The following is a 14082-nucleotide window of genomic DNA, read 5'->3' as shown; positions in this document are numbered from 1 at the left end:
TTCGACTCAGTCATTTCCGGACCATGGTTCCTTATCTCAAATTGATACATGTACCCTTCGCCATCATCCCTGAAAGTATGTAACACCACCTCGGAAACACCCTGTATATTCAGGGAACTTGGTCCATTATAGATCTGTGAATAAGTAATAAGTCACACACTCACAGACCCTACATATACGATTAGTTTTATCGGGCAGTGCTCATTTGTCTCCAGGCAAATAACTTATCAATTTATTGAACTGAGTTTAGGAAACGAGTAGATTAGATAATTTGTATTTCTGTGCATTAATCGAAGTTCGAAAAACGTTATGTAAATCGATACCCAAATTTATTTACTAATCTAATATCTGACAAGATTCAGTTTTGTGCATGATACGTAAACTTCGCACATTTTTGTACGGAGACATCATTTTATCTTTTATTAACATTTCTAATATTAACCTGGCTATACCTTTGGATTAACGGTTGAGAACCGGGAACACCGTTTGCTACTCCCTTCCACGACTGGACTTCTATGATACTGAAGTAAAATACAAATAAATCACTTTACTAGATATAGGAGGGAAGAAAAGTAGTTCATCCATTTACGTAAACTAGGAAATATCGCGATTTTGGGTGATAATTTTCATTAGGTTTTTGTTCAATCAAAATACAGTACTGTATTAACAATAAGTGTTTTTACTCGCCAACTAAGCTATCAATTCGGACGTATTCATTATGCAGTGTATATTATAGCCTGCTATCTACAGCACATCACCGTACAATTTAGAGAATGAAGTTAAATTGAAAAATAATCATATATGGATATTTAAACACATTTTTGAAAATGGTGGTCGTTGATTTCGGTACAGGCTTCAGTTCCTTTGTGCGTGTTATCGCACTATAGACTATTGTACCTAATTCAAATGAGGAGTTTCGTCCTTCGTACTAGTAACTCATGTTGAAATAATTCTGTACCTACTCTATAAAAGAGTACCTTACGTAGTGTAAATTCAGTCTTCACTTCTGCCCGATTCGAAAAGATAAAATTACTCAGACATGCTATCTCCTGTCCGTCCAAGTGGTTTTGTCGCAGGGTCGTAGAAAGGGGGGAAATCATGTGACAGTTAATTACTTAACGAGGCCCTTATATTTACGTTATTTTAAACATTTGTATAATATTACGTAGACGTTCAATTCCTAACAGAAATTGTTCTCAGAAAAGAACTAAGACAGTCCAGCCACTAACCTTTACAAGGGGCGAACAAACGTGGGTGGGGGAAACCGGGATGCGGGTAAACGGACGAAAATATGATTCAATGTAGAAAGCTCTTTCGTCACTGGTAAACGCGAACATATTTCTGGAACGTACTATACTCACTAACTCAGTACTGTTTACTGTGACCGTAAGGCGATTTTGACTGCATACGCGGCCTTGGTTCTGTGTGGAGGACGATTGGAAGTTTACTAGTAGAAGGGGTGGGAGTGAAGTACATTCAAAAACTCAGGTACAATAAAAATTGAAGTAAAAATGAAATGGTGTCCCTGTAGTAATTCGAAGTTATTAATCTATGGTAAGGAAACCCTCCAAGAATTCCTTTAAAACATGTCGTAAGCCACCTACATAACTCACTGTTAGCGAGCTGGACTATTTTTCGGGAAACTGCGCTTGGGTGTGGATTCGAATCCCGGTTGAGCTGATTTCCTGATTAGGTATTTCCCAAATTTTCTCCGAACTATGAAGCAAATGTTAGATAATCCTATGTCAAATCGTAGACTATCCTCGTCAAATATCGTCTCACTCTTATAAATTCTACCGACTTACATAACTGTAAGTCTCAACTTTTCCCTTTATATCCACACAACTCGCGTGGGCTGACGAAACGCCAGAGACTCACATCGAGTGCACACAAACTCTGTGTGACTTGGAATTGTGGTTTTCTGTTAACGTATACAGTGACGTATATATTATGCAAATCTAGTCTTTCAGATAAAGCTCCCTGTAAAGCAGATTTGAATAATTTCGAGGGAAAAATTGTTCCGGGGCCGGGTATCGATCCCGGGACCTCTGGTTGAACGGTGTCGGGTGGAGTTCCGGGTAGCTCAGTTGGCAGAGCGCTGGTACGTTCAACCAGAAGTTCCGGGATCGATACCCGGCCCTGGAACAATTTTTCCCTCGAAATTATTCATGATGTGATGTGTTCTGATAAGACTTATATGAAATGATGTGCTGAAATGAAATGATTGTTCAACCATAATGTTTTTATGGAAATATGAACCAGTACACATCTAGCGATTTGTTGGGCTACATTCAATGGACTTCTATATGATTTACCACTGAACAAGCGGATAAGGATAGACTATGATTTCAGCTACATTGAGCCACAGCACATAATTTTATGATAGTTCGTTAGAAATTAAGTAACATATTCGATATACGAGATGGATCTCAGTCATGCCCTACATGATGACCAGACTTCACACTTCTAGATTTTCTTTTGTATGGGATATGTGAAACATCATGTTTTTGAGACAAAGTCTGCATCTATGGGTGAATTGAAAAAAAAAGTCAGTCATGTTATCTAACACATTCCTGAAGCGACACTTTTAAGAGTGACAGAGGAATGTCAGCATCATGTGCGATCGTGTCTTTCAGTAAGTGAAACACATGCTGAAGTAACATTGGCGGGTCCACACCTATAGTGTAACGGTTAGCGTGTCTGATTGCGAAACCAGGTGGCCTGCGTTCGAATCCCGGTCGGGACATGTTACTTGGTTGAAGTTTTTTTGCGGGGTTTTGCCTCAACCCAATATGAGCAATTGCTGGGTAACTATCGGTGCTGGACCCGGACTCATTTCACCGGCATTATCACTTTCATCTCATTCAGACGCTAAATAACCTGAGGTGTTGATACAGCGTCATAAAATAACACACTAAAAACATTGGCGGTAGTGCACTGTGCAATTGCACTGAAAACAAATCACTTTATATGCAAAACCTAGTCGTGTTTACCCGAGTGTAATACTGTAATGTAATGCAATAATGTTGTACGGTATTCCATGGTAAAATCCAATTAGTAAGAAATTTGTTAAAAAAAAAGATTCGGCTATTTGAGAAACCACACATGCCAATTTTTAGCCAGAACGAATTTATTGTTTTCTGACATTAATACTTGCAGTTGCATATCTGTAGGAGAAAGACGTATGTCTTATTTTAAGTGATGATGTGATAATATTTCCCTGAAGAGGATGAACTCAAAAGCTTTTATGAAGGTATATTTTTCTGGGTGCCGCGCCGTGGCATCGCGGTCTAAGGCATCTGCCTTGGACTCGCGTTACGGAATGCGCGCTGGTTCGAGTCCTCATGGGGGAAGAAATTTTCTCATGAAATTTCGGCCAGTTTATGGGACCGGTGCTCACCCAGCATCGTGATGCACTTGGGGAGCTACGATAGGTAGCGAATACCAGCTATAACGGCTGGGGGATCATCGTGCTAACCACACGATACCTCCATTCTGGTTGGATGATCGTCCACCTCTGCTTCGGCATGTGGGCGTGAGGCTAGCAGCCGGCTGGTGGGTCTAGGCCCTTCACGGGCTGTAGCGCCACGGATTATTATTATTATTATTATTATTTATTATTATTATTATTACTATTATTATATTTTTCTGGTCTAGTCGTAACATATATGGCGCATGTGAGGAGCTATAGTGTTGGACTTCAATCAGATTCCTGTGTTTTCACTTTAAATGCGTTTTAGGCTTTGTCTTTTCATTTTGCAGTCTGAAGGACAAAATACATTATGTACTTAATTTCTACTTAAATAGCTTTCATTGTCATTAATTTACATAGGTACAAAATAAAATACAAACTATTATAATATTTGTATTGAAATCATTTCATTTGAGAAACATGGCATGACCACGAAATTTAGAGCATCCTAGTACCCTCAGATATAATTAAATGTTTCTTTAAAATATCTAGAAATATTGCAATTCATATGAAAATTTTACCGTAAAAAGATAGCGGACATCCAATATTTATAAGCTGCAGACAGTTTGTTTACAGTTTTCTCAAAACTTTGTAGCTAATTTGTCGTTTCTCAAATGACAAATGACTTATCAATTTCTATGCCAGTATTCATTTCCAATTAAGTTTTTTCCATTTGGTAAGTGACTTTTGTGTCACACGGTATGAAAGTGAAGTTACAGGCAGACATTTTTTCCTCGTTCGGAAATAAAGCAACTTCGATTCGTGCGCGACACGCAAGGTTAGCTCAAGTGGGTTACATTCGATCGCTCGACGTCTTGAACGTGACGCGCGCAGTGAGTGTAGGACGTCCGCCGGTAACTGTAGCTCTTCAATTATGTTCTGGCAGCACCGCTCACCGCGACGGACCCAGCACGAAGCCGGGGACGACGCCGACAGCCAAGAGGAGGCCGTCGCTGCTCCGGTGTCGGGGGGCGACGACACTCAAATGAGGTGTGTGAAGTGTCACGTTTGGTAAAGCGTGTGTCAGTGTACTACAGCGTATCAACATAGAATAAAACAATATGAAACGTGAATAACTTTTCGTAAACTTCAAACGTATTTCCCCCAAATTATAGAAATGGACTCGAGAGAAGAGCATCATAGATCTTATAGAGTAAATAGACATTTTCTTATTCATTATTCGAAGTGTGCAGGAAGCATTCTGATTCTTTCTTCGTCATGTTTCACTTCCTCCTTTCGTATCGACTTTCATTCCAATGCGGCGTAGAGGAGGTTATAGGTTATATATTTTGACTACTGTCTAGGTACACATTTCAGACTTCCGTTTTGTGGTCAGCACGGCACAGGGCTACCTCTGAGAGAACACAAAACAGCACAGACAAGGGACAACTACCCTTTCCCATGAACGGAAGATAAATCTCTTCCATTGCCCACGCCAGGAATCAAGCACGGACGGCTTGAGTAGGAAGACTACACATATAGTTATCCACAGAACTAAGGTGGCGAACTAGCATTCTGATGCTGAATAAATACTGAAGCAGATTCACGGCATTTACGACATATTTATATTTATAAAACATCTCTGTACTGTGGTGTAGTATTTCCCACGGCACGAGTCTTGTTCACATTTTTTTATTTTACATTATTATTTTTCAAGAATATATGGGCATGATTTTAATAAGCTTTACGCTTTCAAGTGTGGCATTATTTTTTATGTTATTGAAAAAGGAACGGCATTAAATGGCAAAATAGTGTTTCTTTTTTCATATCATATGCATCCTCGAAAATATTTATCACACAGCTAACATTTGTAAATGCAGGAATACACGTAACGTCACTATATTTGCAATTATTTCGACGGTAGAGCTCAGTTATTCATCTTATTTTTCTAGTCTAGATCGTTTGTGAAGAGAGCAGAGAACACGAGAGTGGGAATAGACTAATCGATGATGTATGAATAATTTCTTCCAATTGCAGTCTTCATTTAAAATCGATATAGTTATGCAGTCATCATCACCACCACCAATACCACCATCAAAATCATTACCATCACCACCACTACTATCATCATCTTAATCATAAGCACATTTCAAGAACTGGACATTTTGGATCGTTTCCTTCTATTGCGAGAATTTTTAACAACACTAGATAGTAAAAACGTAGCAGGACATCGTGACCATGTGGGAACTACGAAAAGAAATATTTCATATCGCAACATACCAGTACAACCAAACACAAAAATGCACTTTCCAAGGCTACTGGGAAGATTTCTTTCCTTCCAACAGTAATTGCAACATGAGTCTAAAATCTCAATTTGCATTCGACTTATGTAAAGCTTTTCTTGCTGCCGAAATCCCTTTGTGGAAAGTGCAAGGTTGTGGGTCTAGTCTCTGGAGCAAGGTTTTTGTAATTGCCTTTTATTGCGTATTTTAGCTATTTATGATGCCTTTTTACCTGCCTATTCTAGCTATTTATGATGCCTTTTTGCCTGCCTATTTTAATGATTCATAATGCCTAAACTTCCGGTCTCTGATAACAACTCTATAAAGCATACGTATATGAAACACGTAATAATCGTACCATTTGGCACTATTATCTCTTGCATATTGAAACTTCAAAAGAGCCAAGTCAAGTATGGTTGAAAATTGAAATTATGCAAACGTTGCTAATATATAATTAAAATGAAGGCACTGTGCATAGTTAGCTGCTGTGTGATATTAATTTATATTGAAGTGGCTGAATGCAGCCAGCGATACGATCTTGACATTAATATCAATAAAACAAAATTAATGGTCATTAGCAAAACCAATAGTTCGATAGCTTACGATAAATAAAAAGTCTATAGAAAAAGTAGATTTAAATACAACACATAGGTCTTTTTGGCTTTAGGATAAACAATCAATGAGATCACTCACAAAAAGTGAAGATTTTGTCTCGAAACAACTAGAGTTGCACTCAATAGAACGGATGTTTTATTATTTAAAAGAGGCGATAGCTGATGGCTTCATCGTTAAGATAGCTGAGCATTGCGTAACATTTTAATAGTCGCTAATTGTGTGAAGATTGGTATCGAAAAACCTAGAGCCGCATTCAACAGAAGAAATGTTTTATTATTTAAAAGTAGCGATAGCTAATGGCTTCATTGTTAAGATGGCTGAGCATTCGTAACATTTAAAACTCGCTATTTGACAATAACTACAAAGATGAGACTTCTGAGCTGTTATGTATTCTCTGCCTTTTCTCATGGTATGCAAAGATGGAGGTGAGAAGTAAAAAGTTTGAAGCGTTTCTGATGTGACTTTATCGTAAGATATTAAGGGTGAGTTCCACATGTTTAGACCGTACTACTAATGATTCCATTCTCCGGAAAAAAAAAATTGGAAGAACATGTTGACTACGGTGAAAATAAGAATGAGCTACTATCGCGGCCTATATCATGGGGAATGAAAGCAGATTCCATTTACTGCAGTCTATGTTTGAAGGTAAATGCTAGAAAAAAAGAGGCGTTTGAAGGAAAAGATTCTTGTCGTAGAAAAATCTTAGTACTTGGTTTTGTATGGCTACAATGAAACTATTCTGAGCAGCGCTCAATAAGGAAATTATAGCCAAGGTAATTGTCGACGTCTGGAACAGATGAACTATAGGGCCACACAGCAGAACTACTCAAAAACACTGTTGGGATACTGTATGTGAAACAACATTAAGGTTTTTTCTAAGAAATGTGTTGTCTTTTTATTCAATATGCTCCATTGCAGTAATGCAATACTTCACACATTTGTTGCTACACTATTTTTACATTCTGTCTGAACTTCAAAAAAAAAATAATAATAATAATAATAGTAAACTATTTGTAACAATACTAAGTCTATTGACTTTAAAGTTAATGACTTCCTTATAATTGTTTTAACATAACTGACTTGAATACTAATACCCGTAGTAAAACTAATACTAATTTTAACACTGCTGTGAAGTCTATTTATTGACTGAATAATGTTCATGAATTACTAACAGTTATTTTAACATAATTATCTGACTTTAATACTAATGCTAGTAGTGGTACTAATACTAATTTTAACCAGAGTAGTATTTTCACTATTTACAATAATTACACTGCTGTGAAGTCTATTGACTTAATAAAGTTTATGAATTGCTTATCATTATTTTAACATATCTAACTTGAATACTAATACTAGTAGTAATACTAATACTAATTTTAACTACAGTAGTATTTTCACTATTTACAATATTTACACTGCTGTGAAATCTATTGACTGAACAAAATTTCTGAATTCCTTATAGTGTTTTCACAATAGTTTCTCATATGATACTGGCCATCTATCTTGATTTCTGTATATTCCCTTCTTCAGTATATCTCTTTGTTTATTCAATTTGACACACGAGTATATTAGGTGGTGTACCGTTTGTGCATCTTGAAGGCATGAATACGTTGAGTCGTCTTTGATCCCTAAACGGTGTAGGTATGCTTGGTTTTTCCATGGCCTGAGATCATGGTGGTTACTTGTGATGTTTTGTTTCATCCTCTGGCGTACAGATGGGAAGAACTTCTTTAGGAGTGTTTTTCCAATCGTTCTTCCATTTGTTGAACCTTCTTCTATTTCCGTTACAATTGTGAACTTACATTTCCTGTTGTATGCCACTTCAAGGCCATCTTACGTTTCCTGTTGTATGCCACTTCAAGGCCATCTTCTGTTGCTGCCTCTTTTGCTGTTTTTTCCGCGAGTTAATTTCTCTGTGGGCCTTGACCCATCCGAAGTGGATAATGAAGTTCTATTCTTTCAGGCTTTTTTTATGTTTTCACGTATTAGCTCCATTATATTATTATGGTTAGAGGAGTTTTTTTTTTTTTTTTTTTTTTTGAAGAACTAGTGTTACTTGGCTGATGGTGAATATAGCTATCTTCCTCTGCTCAAGTTCCATCTGCTCACTATTGATTAACTGTAATACACTTAATATCGTTAAATGCTCAGCTTGATTGTTGGAGCATGCTTCATGTAATCTTCTCTTTACTTTATATATTATTAAGTCCTGTTTGTATATCACTGCAGCGGCACTAACCTTTCCTTGAGGGTACGGCCACACGAGCTACATTTGTAGCAAGTTTTCTGCTACAAATGAATCTGCCGTAATTGTCGCAGAATGGGTGGCCACACGGGCGCTACAATTACTGCCAGTTTCTGCGTTAAATGTCGCTACGTGTGGCCACATGACATGCCTCACGTAGCGAAATTTGTAGCTAGTTCTTTTGCGTTTTGCAGCACTCAGCCGTAGTGTAGTAGAAAGCTTTCTTCCGAGATGGATTATGAAGCCAAAGTCGCTTTGTGTGTGATGTTAGTGTACATTAATACGGTCACACACAATTGTAATGCGCATGAGAAGAAAATTTATAGCAGTGCCATAAAGTTAACTTCTATTATAAGAAAGAAGTGCGCACAAACGTGCAATTTAGTTTGGTATGAGTTACTTCTCTTTACTATATTTCACCAGTGACTTAGTTCTATTCACACATTTACTAAAATGATATTTTGGACACACTTCGTTGCACAGTTTGCACACGCATTCGGGGGAAGGTTCGTGGTACTCTGATCTTCTGCACAGTTTGTGGTGAAAACCGTGAACTGCTAGCCTTGTTATGGCGCTTCGTAACTTGTTGTTAACTTCTATTCCTGTGTGGATTTTACAACAGGCAATATTGTTCGTCAGTAACAATCGGAAGTACGGTGTGAGTGAAGGATTTGCTGAAAGGCTGTATGAAGACCTAATTTCTCGTAGTTCTGTAGAAGGGTCATTGCGATTGTACGACAGGTCTTGTTTCTTTGTTTGTAATTATATTCTTTATTCTGTATATTTATTCTGTATACATGCTTTTCCCTTTTCAATACATTAATTTCTGAAGCATCTCCAAATAAAAAGGAGTTTTAAACATGACCCAAAACACAACTCAAAGAGGCAATCTCTTTGTAACATATTTGAGAGATCTGTCTTGTAAAGAATTGTGTTTCTTAACAAATGAAGTCGCTGTGAAGGGTTTACTGGAACGCTATTGTATAGATTTTATTATTGAAGGAAACCTTTGGTCGAAATTGAAGGAAAAGAAAATGTGTAGTCTCAAAGAACGGTATTTTGAGTAGAGTATAAGTAAACACATCTACCATAAAAGTTCTCTTTTTCTTGGTTTTGCAGAATGCTTATTGGACGTTGCGGCAATTTAAACTTGACCCTTATATCCCAAAATACAACTCAAAGTGAAAATGTCTTTATAAACAATACTGATTTGTGAGGTCTGTCCTGCAAAAGAATTGTATGTTTTTTACCAAACAAAATTGCTGTGAAGGGTTTGCTAGAACGCTTTTGTATACATTTTATTATTGAAGAATTATTTCAGTCGAAATTGAAAGAAGAAAAATGTATGTACTTTTTAAAGAAAGATATTTTGAAGAGAGTTAAAAAATAGGGCAACTCAGCTGGACTATACATAAGCGAAGCAATATTTATTGGCACCGTATTGTTAGTAACAAAATATGTCATATATAATAATAATAATAATAATAATAATAATAATAATAATAATAATAATAATAATAATGGCTTTATTTAACCTGCCAGAGTTAAGGCCATAAGGCCTTCTCTTATACTCAACCAGGATTAAAACTTGCTTACACAGTTGAACATAAAACTGGATCGGAATTAAGTAATTACTGTACATACTGATACAATTTAGGTACATAATGAGATCAATGGAGGTAGTTACATAAAATGTACCTCATAAAATAAAAATAAACATAGTGAAATACATATTAATGTTGTTAGAATCAAATACGAACCACATAAAAAAACAGAAGCCGATAATTCAATAAAAAAATGTACACAGTAAAAATAAAAATAAACACATTAGTATACGTATTAGTAATAGATTACAATTAAGTAGGATTCACATAATTAAACCAGAAACCGACAATTGAATAAAATGTACACAAAAATAGATTAATAATGAAAAACGACAACATAGTGGGATACATATTGGCGTTAAGTGATAAATAAACACGATTTCCATAATAAAAATAAGAAACAAAAAAAGAAAAAAAGAAAAATAAATACAGTGGAACACATTCCATTAAATATTTGCAACGCGTTAGGTCTGGCAACTCATAATAAGATATTTTTGTAATTTACATTTAAAGGAAATTAAAGTTCGGCAGCCCTTGACTTCAGGCGGTAGAAAATTCCAGTGACGAGAAGTAGCAACAGTGAAAGATGAAGAATAAAGAGATGATGTGTGCAGTGGTATTTCTAGCGTGTTATCATATTGTGACCGAGAATTTAAGTTATGATACCGAGAAAGACTGTGGAATCGGACAGACAAGTAAGAGGGAGTAGAGGTGTGCAAAATTCGGTATAAGAGAGAAAGGGAATGTAACTTTCTCCTCTCATTTAATCTGAGCCACAATAATTTATCGAAAGAAGGCGAAATGTGATCGTAGTAGCGGACATTACAAATGAAACGAACACACGCATTATGAACACGTTGCAGTTTCTGGGATAAATTCACCCTGAGATCACTGAATAAAGCGTCACAATAATCGAAATGAGGCATAATAAGAGTCTGTACAAGCATCTGCTTTAATTTAGCTGGATAGTGGTAGAATCGTTTTAATGAGTGAAGAGTAGAAAATACTTTCTTGCATGTGTGTTTGATATGCGTGCCCCAGGTAAGGTTAGATTCAAAATGAACTACCAGGTTTTTTACAGTTGAACTGAATGGAATGATCGCTTTATTCAGAGTCACAGGAGAAAGGTTCAGCTTATTAATATCGGGGATTAATCTTTTATTCGAAAATAAGATAGCCTGTGATTTATCTGTATTTAAGTTAAGTCCGAATTGTTGAGACCAAGATGAAACGGATTCGAGATCTTTATTGAGTCTATTAATACAGTCACTTATTCTATCAGGACTGGCAGAAATGTATAATTGAACATCATCTGCATAAATATGATATCTGCAATATTTAAATGACTTCGCGATATCGTTAATATAGAGACAGTAAAGCAATGGACCCAATACCGAACCTTGGGGAAATCCTGACTCTACTGTCTGCCAGGAGGAGAACCGATTATTAAAGACAACACACTGCTGGCGGCCAGTGAGATAGGAGTGCATCGTATTGTTATAAATCTGTCATGATAATAAGGGTACGGCCACACGAGCTACATTTGTAGCAAGTTTTCTGCTACAAATGAAGCTGCCGTAATTGTTGCAAAATGGGTGGCCACACGGGCGCTACAATTACTGCTAGTTTCTGCGTTAAATGTTGCTACGTGTGGCCACATGACATGCCACACGTAACGAAATTTGTAGCTAGTTCTTTTGCGTTTTGCAGCACTCAGCCGTAGTGTAGTAGAAAGCTTTCTTCCGAGATGGATTATGAAGCCAAAGTCGCTTTGTGTGTGTTGGTAGTGTACATTATTACAGTCATTCCGAGATGGATTATGAAGCCAAAATCGCTTTGTGTGTGTTGTTAGTGTACATTATTACAGTCACACACAGTTACAATGCGCATGAGAAGAAAATTTATAGCAGTGCCATAAAGTTAACTTTTATTCCTTTCTCGATTTTACAACAGGCAATATTGTTCGTCACTAACAATCGGAAGTACAGTGTGGGTGAAGGGTTTGTTGAAAGGCCGTGTGAAGACCTAGTTTCTCGTGGTTCTATAGAAGGGTCATAGGGATTGTACGACAGGTTAGACATGCTCTTCCCTTTTCAATACATGAATTTCTGAAACATCTCCAAGTAAAAAGGAATTTTAAACATGACCCAAACATAACTCAAAGAGGCAATCTGTTTGTAACATATTTGAGAGATCTGTCTTGTAAAAGAATATATTGTGTTTTTTTCTTTTTTACCAAATGAAGTCGCTGTGAAGGGTTTACTGGAACGCTATTGTATAGATTTTATTATTGAAGGAAACCTTTGGTCGAAAATTAAAGAAAAAAATCTGTACTGTCAAAGAACGGTATTTTGAAAAGAGTATAAGTGAACACAGCTATCATAAAAGTTCTCTTTTTCTTGGTTTTGCAGAATGCTTATTGGACGTTGCGGCAATTTAAACTTGACCCTTATATCCCAAAATACAACTCAAAGTGGAAATGTCTTTATAAACAATACTGATTTGTGAGATCAGTCCTGCAAAAGAATTGTACTTTTTTTTTTTACCAAACAAAATTGCTGTGAAGGGTTTGCTAGAAAGCTTTTGCATACATTTTATTATTGAAGAATTCTTTAGATAGAAATTGAAAGAAGAAAAATGTATGTACTTTTTAAAGAAAGATATTTTGAAGAGAGTTAAAAAATAGGGCAACTCTGCTGGACTATACATAAGCGAAGCAATATTTATTGGCACCGTATTGTTAGTAACAAAATATATCATATAGGCCTATATTGGCTTCGTATTCTTATAAACCTGTCATGATAATAATTTCGCATCTAAAAGTCAATCTCCCTCTCTACTTCACTCCCCCATAAACACAAGTTAATTATGTTGTTTTGATTACATATGCATACTGAGAATTTCAACCATTAAAAAAAACGGGTTTTCCTTCAAATTTGAGAATGCCTTTCTCCCATTGTAGGCCTACATCTTATCCAATAGAAAACAGAGTTTACGTTCTCTTAAACATGATAGATCACGTTTCTCAGATTAGTAAATTTCGGGAGAGCGGGAAACCGAAAGGTGAATCTTAGGGTATGTTACAGTTTCATGTCTCATAAATTTTTTTACCAACAAAAGAAAATTTTAGCGCTAACAGATAAGCGGGGTGGTACAAACTGCGATATCTTATAGCTAATTCGAGAGACAAATTTCACTGCACTCATCAATGTCACTTGTTTTATTTTTAAATACATTAGGCTTGAATAAAATGCCAAGATGTTGGATGCCTGGCTGCAAATTCAATTACCAGAAGGGAGCTTATTAACGATATTTACTTTTCCTTCTGGCGAAGTAACAAAAAACTGGAGTAAGATTAAGAAAATAATATTTAAAATTATCTTACGCGTGTATCCATACGCATTTGTAAACTTACATTGCCCTAAATTATTGTAATTCTCTACTGTAAAATGAATAACTTTGATTTATTATTTCACTCTTTTTAAAGTGTAATCTGTATGTCCTTCACATGATATTTGATTTTCGCTTTTTATCTCATTCCTAAAAAATTAAAGCATAATCATTCATTTTACACGGTTGTTTGTACTTATATTACAATATTTTTGTTTTGTTTCGCATGGTATTTATTCTTTATTTATTGTCAATTAGTAGATAAAAGTCTTTTGACATGTATATTCTTTGACTCGCTGAGTCTCCTTTGGGAATTACTAAAGCGGAAATAAATATTAATATAAATTTAAAGTTTAAAAATATGGATTTTATAATAAGAAATTCCCAGTAACTAACAATAATGTTAATTCGTTTAAGGTGGAAAATTATTGGTCACGAGTAGACTCAACATGTCAGACGGCGCCAAACTTGCTACGCTTAGGGTACGGCCACGCGAGCTACATTTGTAGCAAGTTTTCTGCGACAAATGTAGTT

At 36.1% G+C, this 14082-nt stretch overlaps 1 protein-coding gene across 5 annotated transcripts in view; it reads left to right on the top strand.

Moving 5' to 3' along the window:
- The window catches only part of KrT95D (phosphofurin acidic cluster sorting protein KrT95D), a 1059178-nt gene that overhangs the window by 530835 nt on the left and 514261 nt on the right, over positions 1-14082 (top strand). For 2 of the 5 annotated variants that reach the window (XM_069825482.1, XM_069825456.1), the window contains exon 1: positions 4332-4462. The exons of the other annotated variants lie outside the window; for them this stretch is intronic. In XM_069825482.1, coding sequence (XP_069681583.1) covers positions 4347-4462 — 116 coding nt within the window. In that variant the 5' untranslated portion in view covers positions 4332-4346. Of the gene's footprint in view, positions 1-4331; positions 4463-14082 lie in introns of those variants that run through there. 5 annotated transcript variants of the gene reach the window in all.

The sequence above is a fragment of the Periplaneta americana genome, chromosome 1 (assembly GCF_040183065.1).
Source record: "Periplaneta americana isolate PAMFEO1 chromosome 1, P.americana_PAMFEO1_priV1, whole genome shotgun sequence".
Taxonomy (NCBI): Eukaryota; Metazoa; Arthropoda; class Insecta; order Blattodea; family Blattidae; genus Periplaneta; species Periplaneta americana.
This window is presented reverse-complemented; position numbering and strand designations above follow the sequence as displayed.